General features: G+C 40.9%; 1 protein-coding gene across 3 annotated transcripts in view; it reads right to left on the bottom strand.

Annotated features, from left to right (window-relative positions):
• The window catches only part of LOC143036453 (CUE domain-containing protein 2-A-like), a 59517-nt gene extending 53027 nt beyond the window's left edge, over positions 1 to 6490 (bottom strand). Inside the window, exons 1-2 of one of the 3 annotated variants that reach the window (XM_076203829.1) lie at positions 6368 to 6490; positions 169 to 252 (exon numbers count right to left, since the gene is read on the bottom strand). In XM_076203829.1, coding sequence (XP_076059944.1) covers positions 169 to 245 — 77 coding nt within the window. In that variant the 5' untranslated portion in view covers positions 246 to 252; positions 6368 to 6490. Of the gene's footprint in view, positions 1 to 168; positions 253 to 427; positions 507 to 6367 lie in introns of those variants that run through there. The other 2 variants (XM_076203830.1, XM_076203827.1) reach the window with 2 other exon arrangements.
• Between the last annotated feature and the right edge of the window lie 13178 nt (positions 6491 to 19668).

Here is a 19668-nt window from a genome sequence, read left to right as displayed (position 1 = left end):
TGTACTAAAACTGAAGTCTTTACTTTGAACATTTACCTTACAGTGTGTCTGATAATGAATACCATTTACTATATGAACAGCAGAATAAATATTACAAGATAATTACTTCAAAATTTAAAAAATACATATTTAGAAAACTTTCAATACCCTGTAGTGACACCAACACACCTCATGTCTGCATCAGTGGCATGAGCCCTAATGAGCTCCTCTAGAGCCGCACGCACCATTTCAGTTTCATTCACCATCCTGCACCTGAAATACAATACTCAATTGCTCACAAGCATCACAGTATTCACAACAGAAATATATAAGATTCAATGTGTATAATGATACATCACAAGGATGATAAATTCAGTGACTAGTGAAAAAGATTTGAATAAAAAAGTGACTGTGGACAAATGGCACTGCTATCCAGAAGAGCACCTACCAGGTAAGATGCTTCATAGTCTCATATTTTTAGGTAATGCATGGTAGACAAGGGTCCAAGGCATCTAGTAGCAGAGTTTGTGTGTGTGCATGTATTTACCTAATTGTGGTATAAAGGAAAGGAGCAATGCTCATTAGGCCCCATTGTAAGAGGCTGGTAGATGAAAGTAAACAAGTGGTAGACAAGTTGGTAGATAGAGGGGTAGGTGGCAAGAAATTCATTTTTACGAGTTAGGTGTTTTAAAAACAATAGCCGCGACGGAGTTGCAGAGTTGCATAATCTCGCTCACTGTCTAAAGTTTGTAAACACAAGCTAGGGTATCAACATTGGTACTGATATGACGAAATGTAAACACTAAGCCATTTAGCTTCGTGACTAAGATTGCTTGTGTAAGCAGTATTGCTTGAGACTGTAAAAGTCTTTCTGATTGGAGAAAAGAGTGGAGGAGAAAAATTATTGGTACATGGAAGAAAAGTCACACCCTTAAGGGGAGGCACTTATTTGTAATGGTCAAAATTATTGGATGAATTAAGTAGTGATGTCGGAGCAGAGTGGGCTTGGTGAGTGGACTGGAGATCTCAGGCGGGAGTCCCTTTGTGTAACGTGTTAAGCCAAGTGTAATATTATTCAGAAGAAACGAAGAAGAAAATTTACGTTTAATTCACCCCCATTGAGAAACATTACTTCTTACTACAGAAAGATATTATCAGAGATATACTTACTAAAGTGAAGGAAAGTTGAAAGTGAATGAAGAAATTTAATATCATAGAAGGAACAGTTAACAGAATTAAAACCAGTAATTAAGGAGAGATGGGAACTGAAAGTGATGGTGGCAAAAGAGCTAAAACCCCTCTCCTACACTCCAATTTATCATACCTAGCCTTAAATTCATGTACAGTTCCAACTTAAATTATATCCTTGATTTCCAGTTACCATAATTAGATCTGAATTCATGTATTGTTCCGGCTTGGGCTATATCTTCACATTATTTAGAAATGTGATCTTCTTAATTTGTTCTCATGGCTTTAAGAGCCCTCCCATCTTTAATCAAGAGATCTCTTCTGTCAATTCAACCTATCCCCTTTAGTGACCTAAATACTGTAAGCATATCACATCTTTCTCTTCAATCTTTCAAAGTTAGCAAACCCAGTGCTTTTAGTCTTTATTCATATGGCTTATCTACCAGGCTGTAAGAGGAGAGAGCTGTAAGTAAATGTGGGCAAAAGTAAGGTGATGAGATGTACAAGGTGTGAGGGTGCCAGTGAGTTGGAAATAAGTCTTAAAGAAGAGAGGCCTGAGGAAGTGGAGAGTTTTAGTTACTTAGACTCACATGTAGCCAGGAATGGAGAAGTGGGGATGGAGGTAAACTATAGAGTGAGGGAGGCAAGTCTTGGGAGAATGAATAGTATCATAAGAAATAAATACCGAGGGATGAGCACAAAAAAAAAAAAAAAAAAAAAAGACAGTATGATGGGGTGACTGTGCCAATGACATTGTACAGCACTGAGACTTGGAATTTAAGGAAGGCAGAAATAAGAAATTTAAAAGTGTTTGAGATTAACCCCTTTGGTACAATGACGCCTACATAGGCATAATGAGGCACGAGTGAGTACACAAGGATGCCGGTGTCGGCATCTTGACTCTATATATATTTTTTGTAGTTGTACACGAGTTACCCCTGGATTCTGTGAACTGGTTTGATCATATTTTCTGTGTTTATTATTACTCAGAGTAAAAGAGAATGAGTAATACAGCAAAGACTTTATATTTTATAATGCAAGTAGTGTGATGCAAATTACATATGACAGCAGATGCTGCATGCAAGAATTTGAGTCATACTGAAGTGCTTAAATGTTTAAGAAATATGGTGATGGTTATGAGAATGGATAGTAAGAAATGAGATGAGGACAGAGTTGGGGTAGAAAGAGACCTGGCAAATAAAGTTGATGAATGAATATTAACATGGTTTGGGGACATGAAAAGAATGAGTGAAGAAAGACAAACAAAAAGAGAATGGAATGTAGAAATAGATGGAGTGAACTTGAGGGGAAGACTGAGAATAGAATGGATGGATGGGGTGAAGGAGCCTGGGGTGCAAGTGGAATGTCTGTTCAGCAGGGAAGGGAGAGGGCATGAGACAAGTATGAGTGGAGCATGGTTGTGAATGGATGATAGACTGACACGGCCCAAAGGAACTTCTTGTCTTCTCTGCATTTTTGTGAGTGAATGAGGGGGAAGGGTCACCATGTAATAAAGCAGTGATGGTAAACCACCTGAAATATCTGACTCATGTAGTAATAAAAGCCCTACCAAATAACTAATCCTTTCCTAGTCACACAATAGCATCTCAGCAATCTGGAAAAATTACATAAATAATCCTCACCCTCAATCTAAACTGCCAAAGAACCTAGTTCATCTAACCTCTGTCTGTCTCTCTCTCCTTTCTACCATATCTAAATTGATGAAAAGTTGTTCCTGGTAAGAATCAGAACATGTATACTTGTCTTACCAAATCAACAATGATTCAAAAAAGGCCATTTTTTATGTCTGGTTAGGCACAATTTTCTTTTTACTAGTGCTATATAAGTGCATACTATTTGTGACATAGTAGAGCTTTTAGCAACTAAAACAGCTCCACTGATTTTCTGCTAGCTGAATAAAAAAATATATAATAATAATAATAATAATAATAATAATAATAATAAAATAATAAAATAATAAAATAATAAAATAATAAAATAATAAAATAATAAAATAATAAAATAATAAAATAATAATAATAATAATAATAATAATAATAATAATAATAATAATAATAATAATAATAATAATAATAATAATAATAATAATAATAATAATAATAATAATAATAATAATAATAATAATAATAATAATAATAATAATAATAATAATAATAATAATAATAATAATAATAAAAAAACATGACTATCCAATGGGCAGACTACCTCCCTAAATGTCAATGGCCATCCACCCAAGTAATGGGTCACTAAACTATGTATTTGCCTTGCAAGTATTGCCATTAAAATCTTATGACTAACAAGATCAAATGCCTTTGGAAAGTCAAAACAAAACTACCAGATATCATTATAAAACAATCATCCAGGTGGGAGATAACATAATTTTGATCAACAGAAGTTACTGAGTGGCTGGATCTAAATTCATACTGATCATGAGGGAACAGTGCACTAACTTGAAGGCATGAACATAACGAGTTTATAACAAATTTAATTTTTTTTTTTTATTGCATAAATACATAGTAGGGATCTTGCTCTAGATGCTGGTAAAGTGTTTTTATCGTACCACCATTTTTAAAGGGTTTAAAGGGCCTACCCTCCCTCCCCCCGGCAGCCACATGCTGCGCACGACCATTGTTTACATACGTTTTGACCATATTTTACCCTATTTTTTTGCGTTTGATACACCCATAAAGTTTTCTCTTTCGTCCGGCATGCACGTGAGTATGTGGTGTGAGGAAGTTCAGCCTGCACGACTGGCAGTGGCCTGAGCCTTACAAAGTAAAGGACATGTACACGTTAGCTTGCCGCATTCACTAATTTGCCGTGTGAAATTCGCATCTATTTTTCAGTGAAGAGATATTTGAAGATATTAGCCATGCCTAAGCTATCCAAACAAAAGGCACACACTTGCAGAAGATAAGAACGTCTACATTAGCAACTCAAGGGGAGAAAGAAAGAACCCCAGCATCAACTTTGTTACCACCACCTCCGCCACCACCACTAGTACTCCCTCCAGCAGCTCTCTCCCTTCCATCTACATCCACATCCTCAGCACCTGATCCTCTGTCCTCTACACCTATATCAGACAAGTTGTCTCTACGCAAACAACTGTTTGCTAACAAGTGGCTACAAGGATGCCTCCTTGTTGCAACACCTTGGGTTTAGAGTCTCAAACCTCACAGTGATGTCCCTGATGCAGTAAGAGCCTATTCCAACACCAGAAAGGAAACCCAAGAAAAGAAAGAGAGCTGAATCCCAGCAATCAGACTACCTTGCTGGGTCATTCTAGACCAAGAACTCAAACTTTGCGACAAAGAGTGAGGTGGCGGCTTATGAGACCCTCACTTTGAGTGAATAATATCCTACACTGTAGGAGGGTGCAAAGTGCCTGAGTTACTTGAAAGATGCAAAATCATCATGAAAATACAATGGAACCTGTTTTCAATGGGTCTTAGGAGGTCCAATGTAAAATTTAGTCAAACTAAGGAAAAAAACAACTTTAACACTCATTTCTGAAAAATGTAAGTTTTTGATACTCAAAGTCCATCTCCTCCCTCAATTTTCAACCGATTTTTGCATATGAGGTCTCTATTAATAGCTAGATAAATGACAAAAAATAAAATAGAGTTTTTTTGCATATGTTAAATATATTTTTTTTAATAACGTGTCAAAGTCAAAATTTTGCTTTTTTTTCGATAATGTTTTTCATATTTTTTTTTCCTCGGCGTTAAACAAAGATATTAAAAAAAGCTGTCTATTTTGTTTTTTTATATATGTAGAAGATTCTTTTGCTGTAAAATGAAAGACATCGAATAAAAATTGTAAGAGGAGATAGGATTTGAAAGAAGCCCAAAAATATGGTATTTTTTATGTTTTTTACTAAAAAATAAAAAACTACTTGTCAGATCTGAATAAAACTCATGCTGTGATAGTTTCCTCAGACCTAGATATCACACAGAAAAAATCAGCAAGATCCTTCAGAAAAAAAGATTTTGGGCGGGGGGTCCCCTTAACATTGCATGCAACTGACATTAGGCTTATAGACCTGTCATTAAGGACAATGAATAAAGAACCTCTTATAAGTTAGGTACCATTATTCTTTCCATGATGACAAAAGGTAATCAGAATCTAGAAACTTTCGAGGTTGTCCAGCCCACAACTGCTGAATATGTTCTGGCTTGATAAATAAAGATGACATCATCACCACTAAGATAATATCACTCACACTACTCATAAATCAAATGTATTCAATTAATCACAGCCACTGGTACTGCAGTATTCTGTAAACCCCAGCCAATATTTGACAATGTTTACCCTATCCTAACTTAAGCTATTCTAATTGAAGACCTCAGGCAATTTCATAACAATGGTAGACTCACATTTTACTTCATGTTCTTTGAATCTTGGTAACATCTGACTTAGTAAAGTATTCACCAAGGTTAGAATAGAGAAACTAGCAGTCTGTAGGGTAATTTGACATGCTCTCTGACAGTTTGAATTTTAAATAGCCCATCCAATACAATGCATTACCTATCCTAACCGATCCAAAAATTTGATAATCGACACGAGAGCTGTAAAAATGTCTTTTTTATTGGCAAAATTATAGCCCACCCTAATTGCACCTAGCCAGAAACAGCCAAATTGTACCTTCTGGTATCTTTGTGGTAAAACATCAATTGCAGCTAAATAACTAGCATTGACTGTTGTTCTATTAGTTATCATTATTCATAACGGAGTCAGAAACTTAGAAAATAACCTTGAAACTATCATCTCAATTTACCATAAAAGGCACCTGTGCGTCAATATATACAAACACGTATGATCCCCAATCAATTACTAAACACACAGTTACTCATGAACATTGACCAAAATTTAATAAACGTTTGCACCCAAAACAAAAAATATGTGAATATGTACAATGTGATTACAATGTATTCATTATAGTAAGCCTCTAAAGTGATACAAAGAATATTAGAAAGCAAAAAAAATCAAAATCCATGCATGGTAAAACAATGATAATGCGCTGCACCAAGCTACCAGCAGCGCAACTTCCACTGCATAAAAAGTTATTATCTCTTACTTATCCACAATACAAATGCTACTAGTTACATTTGGTATGAATAAATGCCCATCTGAGTGGAAGAAATACATTAAAACACTTAAATAGACGTAATATGCAAACCTCAAACAAATGTCAGAATCCTGAATATGGTTGCAGCAGACTACACAAACGGGTGCAAGCTGTTTGCATCATAAACGTCGAGAACATGTCTGGAGCATGTCAATAAAGCGAATTCGAATCCTTCTTATCTCACTTATAATGAAACCTAAGTAGATTCGCTAATCATATTCGCCCTAAATGAATAAGATAATTGTACAAAAGTAACTTCCCATATCCAATGAAAAAAGGCATTACTATACACTATGTTTACGTACAATACAATCATCTTATTGGGTATGAAGAAAGAGCATTCAATACTATCAAGCTAATTCTGAAATTTGCATGACACATATACTGTTCAATGTTGGCTCTTCATTTCGAACAATTTTCATAGAGATGCATGACTACATGTAAACCCAGACAGTTATGACTTTAAAAAACGTTGAGGCCCGGCTTTCACTAATGCTTTGAGAGTCTATAATCATGTGTCACAAAAATAACAAAGACTATACATAGATATAACCATTTTTCCATACCGAAAATACTTGTTTTATTCTGGGACAGGCAATTTTATTGAGGAATGTGGTAACTGGTATTCCTTTGAAAATGAAGGGGCTATATTTATTTTGATTAATTAATGTTTTCCATTCTTGTTCATCCTTCAATACTCAGTATGGGCTGAGATAGATGTTATTGGCGCCGCATCTTTATGTTAGTTACATTTTTACTATTTTCATTTCGTTTACTTTTATTCTTATTATATGTTGTATTCAAAACATTTTGTAAGAGAAAATAGAAAATTCTCTCACTGATCCGAACAAGTAGACAGCTAGAAAATCCAATCGAGGTCGACAAGACAATTTCATTGGTTTATCCAAGACTTAAAAAAAAAAAAAAATTAAAGAGAATTTTTGCTTTGTGATCTTCCATGCGTAGCTCATGTGTGTCATTTACTGCAAGTATGTTCGGTTGCATGATAATTTCTTTTCAATTTGTATTCATCTTGTGAACCTTTGTGAGTCTACGACCATATGAATACCATGATGAAACAACTGGAAATAATTACAGAGTCGCTACCGTACCTCCTTGAGTAGAAAGGCATGGTGTCTTTTGTTGTTTTGAATGCGAGGTGTCAGCCTACGGGCTTAGGAATAACTGTCTGAACCTAGAGGGCGACCAGTCACTCTACCAGTCGACGCAGTTCATATGACGGGCTTTGTAGTTGGGTATCGTGGCCGGTCCCCTCCTCAGGTACACAATTTCAGGACAGTCGCACAGACAGTGGCGCAGGTCAGTAGTGGGGGACGTGACCCCGTGCTGACACCGCCGACCGTCAGCAGTGCTACGACTTTTGACCTGTCACACACAGGAATAGTCCTCCAGACGCAGTCTGTGAAGCAGAACCTCTACCCGTTGCGGAGTCGACCCGAGCGTGGGAGTGGGAGTGACCTCGCGGTACCATGGCCTGGGTGGGAAGAACCACTTTGTCTATTCCACCCCTAAGGCGCGGGCCTTAATCTTAGTCCTACTTTGAGTAACACCAACATCAACCGTTGGTTGCCTAGAAGCCACTGCTGCAACTACGTCAACCCTCTCCTTCCCCTGGACACTGATATGCGTTCGATAAAGTGCCACACCAGAGACTACTAAATAAAATCAAAGCCCATGGCATAGGAGGAAAATTGTTAGAATGGATTAGAGCTTGGATTAGTAACAGAAAACAGCGGGTCACCATAAATGGAATAAAATCTAGGTGGGGCAATGTTACTAGCGGGGTCCCCCAGGGCTCGGTTTTGGGTCCCTTGTTGTTCGTTATGTATATAAACGACTTAGACGATGGGTTAAATAGTGATGTTAGTAAGTTTGCGGATGACACTAAAATAGGACGCCTAATTAGGTCAGGAGAAGACGCCCAGATTCTGCAGGATGATCTTAATAAACTGTTAACATGGTCGGTGAAATGGCAAATGAACTTCAATATCTCTAAGTGTAGCGTGTTAAACGTAGGGCTACACAACCCCGAAAATAGATACAACTTAGATAACACGTTTTTAGAAAAATCTGAGTGCGAGAGGGACTTGGGAGTTCTAGTGAGTCCGGACCTTAAAACCAGGAAGCAGTGCATTAGCGCCAGAAATAAAGCAAACAGCGCATTAGGCTTCATTGCTAGGACGGTAACGAATAGAAGTGCAGAGGTAATTATTAAACTCTATCTAGCGATAGTTAGACCCATCCTTGACTATGCAGTACAGTTTTGGTCTCCGTCCTACAGAATGGACATAAATTCACTAGAATCAGTACAGAGAAGAATGACCAAAATGATACAAGGACTCGGAAATTTGCCTTACGAAGAGAGGCTTAGGCACCTAAACTTACACTCTCTGGAAAGACGCAGAGTGCGGGGTGATCTAATAGAAGTGTTCAAGTGGATCAAAGGCTATAACAAGGGTGATGCAAACAAGGTAATCATAATAAAACAACAGGGCAGGACTCGCAGTAATGGGTATAAACTGGACAAATTTAGATTTAAGAAGGAAATAGGCAAGAATTGGTTTACAAATAGTGTGGTCGATGAATGGAATAAACTTAGTAACCATGTAGTAAGCGCTGAAACTATCAGTTGTTTTAAAAAACGATTAGACAACTTTATGGATGGAGATGACAGGTGGTGATGGATACGGAGCTGCCTAGTGTAGGCCTTATGGTCTTTTGCAGTCTCCTTTATTTCTTATGTTCTTATGTTCTTATATGACTCAGAAACCAGTTTAATGCCACGCGCCTGTCTTGCAATTGAAGTTCCTGCAGGAGCGCAAGGATAAAGGTCAGAGGCGGGTACTAGCGCTGGGTTAAGGATGCTTCAGGCTGTCAACAACAGACCTCGGTTCCTTCGTGCGTATCACTACAAGACCAGATCGTATGATCAGGGCTGCCTCCAAGGGCCCCTGAATGGCGACAGTTTCGGCTTGGAGCATGTATGAGCCAATAACTCTTTTGGCGAAAGCTAGACCATCCGTCACGAAGACGGATCCCGAAGTAGACAGCGCATCCCGGCTACGCCACAACGTGGATGTTAGCCTCGCATGAACACGCAGGGCCGCAGGGACTCTTCCCGACCGCAAAGTCCATAACGGAGAATTCTGTAGGTGGTGTCCGACTTGACCCAGTGCGTGATTTGCAGCTCCTCTGGCGTGAAGAAAAAAACACTCTCAGTAGGCCAACCTACCAATCCGCCAAAGCGATCTTGAAACGCGGAACATGCGGTACTTCTGGCTGAGGGGTTGTATCACCAAAGTCAATGCAGACACCGAAATGATCGCTTGTGACGATGGAATTCACCGATCAACTAACACAAGAGCAGAGTAACCAACCCTAGAGGCAAATCAAGCCTACTACTCTGGGCATGCGTTGGATTACCGTTGTTCAGCAACACGATGTTGGGACAGGTCAGTATGTAACCTACGTGGTTCCCGAATATGTTGGGTCTTTGTAAGGACATCAAGGTGGAACTTTGGGCGTTTAAATCACCCCCCCCCCAACGAAAAGACGGTCAGGAGTAAGAGTGCAAAGTTTACCAATGTCTAACTCTGCAAGTTGTCGCCTGTCTATGTTGTAAATAGTGTAGGTCTCAGGGATCCAGTGGATTTGGACCAACATGAACTCGACCCCATCACCGCATAATTTATGGTCCGCCAGGTCAGTACAAGGGACACTTGCCTTGACAAGGACCAAGTATCACAAATGAACTCCGTGCCGGATAGGAGGAGGGCACGGTATCCCGGAAACCAGACCTCTTCCTGGACCAAAAGTCTCCTGGAGAAGAAGGACGTTATTGTAGCGCTCCTGCGCAAGGGCGAGATGTGCACTCATCCTACGGAACCCGTTGAGGTTCTACTGCACAAGATAGGTCTCTGTTGAATAGAAGGACTGGTGTCGTCCTCGCAGTCCATACGCTGAACCTCCCTGGGCGACACGACGGAGTGGTGGTGATGGACCTGTTTCCTGTAGGTGATGCATCTGCACTTGGTGCCAGGACGGTACTACTCTACCCTCAGGGAGGGGACCAAGGGTGCCTCACCTTAGGGATTAGTTTTACTCCCTGCCGACCTGGGAATCGACAGGGGGCAGCGGAGAGCTGGAGGAGCTCCTGTCTGGCTTTCGTTCTGGGTCTTCTTGAGACGAGGGGTTGGGGTTTTCAGGAGAGGCTATCGCATCATTAGTCTTATTAAAGGTGACCTCTGTCACCGGCACCACCGATGGCGAAGTATATTAAGGACCAAGGTCGCCATTATCTCCACCATGTGTGCTTTCTGCTGTGCCTCTTCAAACGACTCCTTTAGAGCCGCGGTGATGGCTGAAATTGTCTCAGCAATTATCAACTTGTGGTCATTTTTTCAGATGACCAGCGCACCAGTTGAGAGCACAGGAGACTCGGGCGTTTTGGGTCCCTGAGGGAGGCACCGCTGCAGTTGGTTGAAGAGTGAGTGAAGCCACTAGTCGAAGGAAGAGGCACGTCATCACTTGGGGAGGGACAGGAGACAGCAGTCTTGTCAAGGGCCCTCTTGGAGGAAGAACCAAAAAGTAGAGAAAAGAGATGGGTAGGGGGAGGTGTCAAGAGGAGTGAGCTGTTTCCCTGATATGGACGGGGTTGGGGCTGGAGATTGCGTCGGTGCGTGGTGCCAACTGTCCCACACGTAGTAACCAGAAGGGACGAGGATTAAACCCTCCTTCTGCGCAGCTCGTGTTCAACACTGTTTCCGCCGGTTTCGCACCGAACACCCACCATTTCATGCATGATTTTCTCGAAACAGTTGAGGCGCTTGGCCTGTGGTATGGGATCAGCAAGATCTCCTTGCACAATTAGTTTCTCAAGGAACTCCTCCTTCATGTGGACCTAGATCAGGTTTCCTGTTGCACCGACCTGATCATGTCCATATGCCTGGCACCAATAACAGTGGAGGGAGTCAGGGATGTATGAATTGAGAATATACACTCACCAAGGGCCAAGGTCCAGTTCAGGAGCAATCCCCTTTGTACAAGAGGAGCATCTACCTAGTAGTAGTTTTGTCCCAATGGTGGAGCCTCCTAGAAACGAAGTTGAGAGTGACTCTAACAGGTCTATAGGGTATAGGGATAGGGGAGAAACTCGTGAAAAACCATCTTGGTCATCCTGTCCTCAGGGTTAAAGCGAGTGAAGGTCATGAGAACGTCGATGATTTGCTTGTCACCGGTGGAGATGCTTTGTTTCGTCATTCTAGACCGAAAAATGGCGGTCTTCCATTTCAAGTGTCCCCTCTCCAAGGCTCGAAGTGCCAGGAGGGCAGTTTCAAACATGGGTGAAGGGGCAACCTTGAAAGTAGACAACTTCTTGGCAGAGGGGGAGGTGGCCACTTCTGCAGAGATGATTACATTTAGGCACAGGGCTATCCTGCACTTCTTCCAAGCTGGCCAATCAGTCAACTGGACAGCTGCCATATTTCCCTGGTTGGCAGTCAGCTTATTATCTAGTTTCTGCAGGCACCTAGTACAAAGCCACACAAGTCGTAGAGAGAATCCCTCTGTTGCCTGAGGAATGTCAAACATCTTACAGTAGGTCGCCCTCCTTCTGGGTTCTCACCCACTGCCATCAGGGTTCGATTTGCAGAGACAGGGAGACACTTCAGCAAATGATCTACATAATAACTTGCCTGATTTCACTACTGAACACAGAGGAGAATGAGCAAGATCACAGGCCCATCAAATAACACACCAAACATGCCAAAAGTCATGGCAAATCTATACATCAACAATCTCCTCCCAAACCCCTATATCCAAAATATGAACTAAGGTCCATAAAAATCTTTAACAAAATACCCCTACACTTTACCATTCTCCACAGTTAATGATCAAACCATATTCTCAATTCACCAAGTGGCCAAAACAATAGCAAAAATACTATTCCTAATATCTAGCCACACCAGACCTACCGTATATACTCGTCTATAGGTCGAAATCTTAAGGATTTTTTTTAGGCCAAAACCTAGGGGTCGACCTATACACAAGTAATAATCTTGTTAGGTTGAAATCCAGACATGACAAGAAAGGCTAGGAAGAACTCTTACCTTTTCTTTAGGTTCAGAAATCAAAATATTTACCTACTAAATACTACCAGTAAACAATGGGTACATAAAATACACGGTACGTACTAAAACATGTAAAATTCCTTTTAGATACGGTAACCCCATACTGTGGTTTTACCTGTTTGTTAAATTTCTTAACACAGGCGAGCTTATTATATCATGTATACTATTACAGTACCCATAATTGTTTAAAAAAAATAATGAAGTGCTGTGATATTCTCAAATTTATTTATTTTATTTTTTTTTTATTTTTTTTTTTTTATTTCGACCATGGGCGCAATATAGCAATAGAAAATTAATCATTAATTTTATAAATTAAAATGTATCAACGTAATATGCAATTTTGTGGGCGGAAGTGAAAATGAAAAATACCTTGCCACAAGCATAGGATCGGAACGCCATCTTGTCTGTCAATTGACGGCCTCGGTGCTTCCGACAGTACCTCGCCAGGTACATTTTCTTGAAGGAATGTTATGGAGCGGAGATACATGCATTCCTTCAAGCTGCAAGAACTTTGTATAGCCAGCAAGCTAAGTGGTTGAAAAGCCCGCCAACTTCTCATTTCTTCGTCGTCGGCATGTATCATAACAAATATGACGTACTATTCGTCCGACATGACTTCATTACTTACGAAATGTTTTAGCATCTTTCTTGTTGTTTTTTTTATTTCCGATCACAAAATTGCACATTACGTTGATACATTATAATCTACAAAAATTAATAATCAATTTTTATTGCTATGTTGCGCCCTTGGTCGAAACTAAAAATTTACCCAAATTTAGCTTTCTACATGGTATATGTTATTGTTACCATTACCAAAACAATGCATGGATCTCACCATCACGAAAACAAACTGTTCAGTATTGCCAACTTGTTACTGTTACAGTGACACATGGTATAATCCTAAATATTTTAACTGAAATCCACCAAAATCGTTTTCCTTGATGTCGTCATCTTCACCACCAAACAGCTCCTCCCACTCACTTCTGTGTCGAGTATCGTCATACGAATCAACCTCATCAGCCATAGGAACATCAACATCATCTTTCTCCTCCACATTATCATTAGCCTAATCATCCGCACAGTTGAGATTACAAGACTAACTCTGAGTGTTGGTTAAATTTTTTTCTAACGAAACACGCCTAGCCAGTTTATTCCGAATACCGTACTTGGTAATCTACCGTACTTGGCAATCTGTTCAAGTTTTTCACTCCGCTGAAATGGCAATTTCAGTGAAACTTGAAAAAACATAAACCAGAATACATCAGAATTAATGAAGTGAAAAAACCATAATAATCAATTGCTATACCAGGCAAGCCATGCTACTTCAAAGCATAGGCAGTGGAATGCTCACAGCACCAAAAACAAAAACAAACCACTCGACCTATACATGAGGTATATGGAAAATTCCAGATATTTTGGCCAAAAAATGGGGGGTCGACCTATACACGAGATCGACCTATAGACGAGTATATACGGTCAATTAAAACCCAAGATTTATTTGGAGCCACAGTCACTACCAGATTTTACATTTCTAATCAGTCTACAAACACTTTAGAGCCACACTCAACTATTACTTCATGGCTTGGTTTTCAACAATCAAAAACCTCCCCAACATCAGCCCTATTGAGAAATCCCTCCCATACCAGGTAAGAACTACACTAGCATGTATGTTCAGGCCACCATCTGGCTAAGAATACCAGCACAATTAGTCAATCAACCCGTTGCCCCAGGTCTCTCTTGCAGAAGACCTGCAGCCTCCAAAAATCCAGCAAAAGCCAGAATACCAGCACAGAAGAGGACTATCCACATATGCAAATTGCCCAAGACACAATCACCACGGAGAAGACACTGAACACCCTATCTTACATTGCCCTACTCTAACCTTACCAAATCGACTAAAACATATGAATCTGTTTTCCCTAAAAAAGCGTAGACTCAGAGATGACTTGATACAGGTCTTTAAGATTCTAAAGGGAATTGACAACATCAAAAGTGACAAAATTTTCGCATTGAATGAGAATCAGACAAGAAACAATGGTCTCAAACTGTCCGGAAATATATTCAATTTGGAAGTAGGTAGAAACAACTTTGCCAACCGTGTAGTTAATGAATGGAATAAACTTCCTGCACAGGTAGTGCAATGTAGTTCAGTTCGAAGCTTTAAGAATCATTTAGATAAACACCTAAGCAAGATGCTGTAATGATTATATTTCATTTTATATTATTTGTTTTTGTTTTGTTATCATTTGTCTGTTTGATTTTCATTTATTATTAGTTATATGTCAATTTATTATTTACTATTTACCTGTTTATTATTTAACTATACCTATGCATTTATTTATGTATTTTATTTGTTATTTACATTATTATAGTTTTTATTTATTATTTTATTATTATTATGATTTTTTTTTTGCATCTGACCTAGATATGGACCAAAAGGTCTCCTGTTGGCATGCTCCACCTTTGTAATCCTTTGTAATCCTTTGTAATCCTTTGACAACAACAAAATTTCCTTGAATGACTTGCAGGACAACCTGATGGTTGTTACCTGTTATTTCAGAGCTGTGGGTCTCCTGTAAGAGACCTGGGGCAACAGATTGATTGATTGCCAGAGTGGAGTTTGAAATACAGTGATTGATGATTGATTTGGTCTAACATCACAAATTTCCCTGTATCAGAAAGCTAGGACTGAGCCCCTTTTTGAGGACTTTGTAGCCTGGAATTTAATGAATAATACCCTTAGTTCAATTCACCAGTGGCAGGGTTCAAACCACCACCACGTCAACCTTTGTCATAAGTAACAACACCCCAACCTGCTTGGCCAGCAAGCATCCAGAAATGTAATATCTCACTGTAAATGCATGTGAAGGCATGAAAATTTGAGCAAAGAGAAAACTCCTATATGACATACTTGTATATGTTTAGTGAAATACATAGCAGATGAATTTTTTTATCTTCATATATTGGGTTGTTGCATAAGTTCATTCGTTTTTTATATTTGTGTATATTTCAACATTTTTTTGTCCCTTTTGTGAAAACAGTATTATCCTGTCACACATATATCCTTATTTATGAGTTTTTTTCATTTCATATTCACTTTATTTTTACTTTATATTCTTTTTTCTATTTCAGATGGAATGTCAAGTTGAAAAAGAAATTAATTTCCGACTACTTCTCTTTCAATCTAATCGACATGAAAATGCATCTTAGGCAGCCAGGAGCATTTGCGAGATGTATGGAGAAGAAGCAATGACTGAAAGAACTGCACAAAAATGGTTTAAGAAATTTTGCAGTGGCAACTTCAATCTGAAAGATAGACCTCATTCAGGAAAACCATCAGCTTTCGATGAAGACGCTTTAAATCAGCTAATTCACGGAGATCCTCATCAATCTACAAGACAGCTCAAGCAAGCAATAGGATATGATCATGCAACTGTTGTTAGGCATCACAGAAGATGGGCAAAGTACAGAAACTGGGTGCATGGGTTCCTCATACCCTTAAAGACAGCCACAAAATCAGAGAGTATAAATTTCAACATCATTGTTGTCCAGACATCAAGTGGCAATGGAACAACATCGCTCATTCTTATCCTGTGTAATAACTGAAGACAAAAAATGGTACCTGTATGTTAACAAAAAGCAGGAAAAGTCCTGGTTCAGTCCCACCAAGCAGCCAAAACCTCGTGTCAAAGTTGAAGTTCATCAAACCAAAGTGTTGCTTTCAGTTTGGTGGGATTAATCCGGAGTTGTTCATCATGAATTGCTACCAAAAATGTGACAATTGATGCAGAGTTGTACTGCCAGCAACTTCAGTGTCTCAAGGCAGCAATTGTGGGAAAAAGACCAAGTCTAAATAATCAGGTTTTTTTGCTACACAACAATGCTTGGCCACATGTGGTTAAGATGACAAAGTCAGCCATCAAAGAGCTGGGATGGGAAGTATTACCCCATCCACCCTATTCTCCAGATTTGACATCAACTGATTTTCATCTTTTTCACTCATTGTCAAATCACCTATCGGGTCATATCTTTGAGAATGATGCAGTCATCTCAACTTTCATTTACAAGTTCTTTGCCAAAAAAAACATACATACATATACCAAGGCTTTTTCCCCCTTACAAGGGAGGTAGCCAAAAAGAAAAAGGCATAGAAAGCATTCCCACCCATTCCATCCCTGAATACGCTCCACTCCCCTCCACCCTCCCTCTTATCTTGGCACTTCCTGGATGATGGGTCATCCCTGCACCTTGTCCACTGCCCTGGGTCAGAGGCAGTGTCACAAGATACAGCACATCCACAGCAAGGCTGCTTCATTAAATCGGTGACCCCCCTGCAGAAAAGAAGATGGAGAGAAATCCCTTCGGGGCTGTGTCAAATTTTTCTCACACATACTACCTCACCCCCCATCCCCCTCACCCATTCCACCTCATGCATCACATCATCATCTATATACAACCATTCTCCATTCACCCTTGTCTTCTATCCTCTCCTGTCCTTCCTCAACAGACATTCCCCTCTTCCCCAAAGCCCCCTTCACCCCATCCATCCATCTCATCCTAGGATGCCCCCTCATGTTCACTCCCTCCACATTTCCCTTCCATACCTCTTTTATTAGTCTTTCTTCACTCATTCTTTTGATTGATTGATTTATGAAATTTTTGGCTTGAAGGCCAAGCATCCACTCATTCTTTCATGTGCCCAAACCATCCAAATACTCTTTCATCAACCCTATCTCCCAACTCTCTTACCACCCCTGTTCTCCTCACCTCATTTCTCACTCTATCCAGCCTGGTAACCCCCATCATACTTCTCAGACACCTCATCTCAAACACATTCAAACTCCTCTCTTATGTTCCATGTTTCTGCCCCATACAGTGCAAAAAAAAAAAAAAAAAAAAAAAAAAAAAAATACCAACATGCCCCCTGTGGAGACAAATGAATGCTGCCACCAAGTAATTCCACTTGGATTGTAAGAGGCTAGAAAAAAGGGACGGGGATTGGGACCAGGCATCCTTCTCCCTATAACCCCACAGGGGACATTCCTAAAAAAAGTAAAGGCATAAGAGGGTCTAGGAGTTTTCCAACCAGCACCCTAAGGTTTGGGTCTTTTAATGTCCATGGATGTGGTACAGATGAGAGTAAAAGGGATGGATGGATGCCATGAAGAATGTCTAAAACAAGGAGGTACAGTGATGGTGGACTGGTTGGTGAAGTTATTTAATGTTTGCTGGAGAGAGGGTAGAGTGCCAGAGGACTGGAGGAGTGCCTGTATAGTTCCACTTTACAAGGGAAAAGGGGACAAGTGTGAATGTAGTAGTTTCAGAGGGATTAGCTTGTTAAGTGTAGTTGGGAAGGCTTATGGGAGGATCTTGATTGAGAGGATTAGGAGAGGAACAGAGGGAGTAATTGGTGAGGAACAGTGTGGATTTAGGACAGGTAGAGGTTGTGTAGATCAGATTTTTGTGGTAAGACAGATATGTGAAAGCTATAGGAAAGGGGAAGGATGTTTCTTGGGCTTTTATGGATCTGGAAAAGGCTTATGATAGGGTAGACAGGAAGGCACTGTGGGAGGTTTTGCAGATATATGGGATAGGAGAGCTTCTAGGAGCTGTCAAGAGTTTTTATGAGAGTAGTAGAGCATGTGTCAGGATTAGAAATGGAGAGAGTGAGTGGTTCAAGGTAAAGGTGGGACTTCATCAGGGATGCTTTATGTTGCCCTGGCTGTCCAACTTGTACATGGATGGGGTGGTGTGAGAGGTAAATGCAAGGGTGGTGGATCAGGGATTGGAGATGGTTAAAGAAAATGGAGAAAAGTGGAAGGTGAGCCAGCTGTTGTTTACGGACGACACTGTGCTTGTGGCAGGATTGGAGGAGGGATTGAGGAAGTTGGTGACAGAGTTTGGGAATGTGTGTGAAAGAAGAAAGCTTAAGATAAATGTGGGTAAAAGTAAGGTGATGAGATGTACAAGGGGTGAAAGTGGCAGTAGACCGGAAGTGAGCATTAAGGAAGAGCGACTGGAGAAGTGGATAGTTTTAGATACTTGGGTGCAAATATGGCAGGAAAAGGCGGAGTGGAGGTGGAGGTAGAATGTAGATTGAGAGAAGCGAGTAAATGCCTTGGTGGATTAAAGTGTAATGAGGAATAGACATTTGGGAATAGATGCTAAGAGGAGACTGTATGAAGGAGTGACTGTGCCAACAGCACTGTATGGGGCAGAAACATGGAACATAAGAGAGGAAGAGAGAAGATGTATGAGATGAGGCGTCTGAGAAGTATGATGGGGGTTACTAGACTAGATAGAGTGAGAAATGAGGAGGTGAGGAGGAGAATAGGGGTGGAAAGTGAGTTAGGAGATAGTGTTGATGAAAGAGTATTAGGATGGTTTGGACACATGGAGAGAATGAGTGAAGAAAGACTAGTAAAAGAGATATGGAAGGTCTTCGTGTGCAACAGAAACGCGAGGGGACGTTTGGTGTCTTTATTAATAAGTGGGTTATGCGTACATAGGTGAGTCACAACAGGAGAGCTACATGCTCACCGTATGAGGGACAGTTCTAGACTGACTTGGTGGGTACGTCGTATTCCCTGCGCAGAGGGAAATCTATGCCTTGTCCTACATATCTAACAATGAGGGCCTTGTGCCCAAGAGTCCTTCTAAACCTATGGTGCCCTGCTCGTCGCGTCGAGCGCCAGGGCCCAGGATAACACTACACCACACCTCCCCACCCCCCGCGCTCGCGGGCGAGCGGCGGAGGCGGAAGTGGGGGGATCTGCGCACGAGGACGGCATGTCCTCCACCAAAGGAACGCGACGGGGCGGCTTCTTTCAAGACCCGTGGTCGCTCCTGGAGATGACGGGGCGTCAACGCGCCGTCGGACAGCGCCGGGCCTCGTCAGCGGAAGGGGCGGTGCGGATCTTCCAATACGGAGGGATGGAGTTGGGTAGGGCGCGGTAGTCGGATGGGAGCCCGGAGGTCACGCAGGTCAGCGGGTGACCGTAGGCGGGGCTTATCCGTGCCGCGGCGTGGTCTTCAGAGCGCTCCGTCGGTGTCGGCGGCTGGCGACGGGTCGTGGCCGGTATTGCCGGTGACGGAGTTCCTGACGTGAAGAAGGGGATGAACGAACGGTGGTCCGTGATCCACGAGAAGTGGGGCCATCCAAACGGGCATGGCTTGCAATTGGGTGCGGCCCAGATGGCAGCA

Source organism: Oratosquilla oratoria, chromosome 20 (genome assembly GCF_046742065.1).
Source record: "Oratosquilla oratoria isolate Oo_2021 chromosome 20, ASM4674206v1, whole genome shotgun sequence".
NCBI lineage: Eukaryota > Metazoa > Arthropoda > Malacostraca > Stomatopoda > Squillidae > Oratosquilla > Oratosquilla oratoria.
Note: the sequence above shows the minus strand (reverse complement) of the source record. Positions and strands in the feature narration are given on the sequence as shown.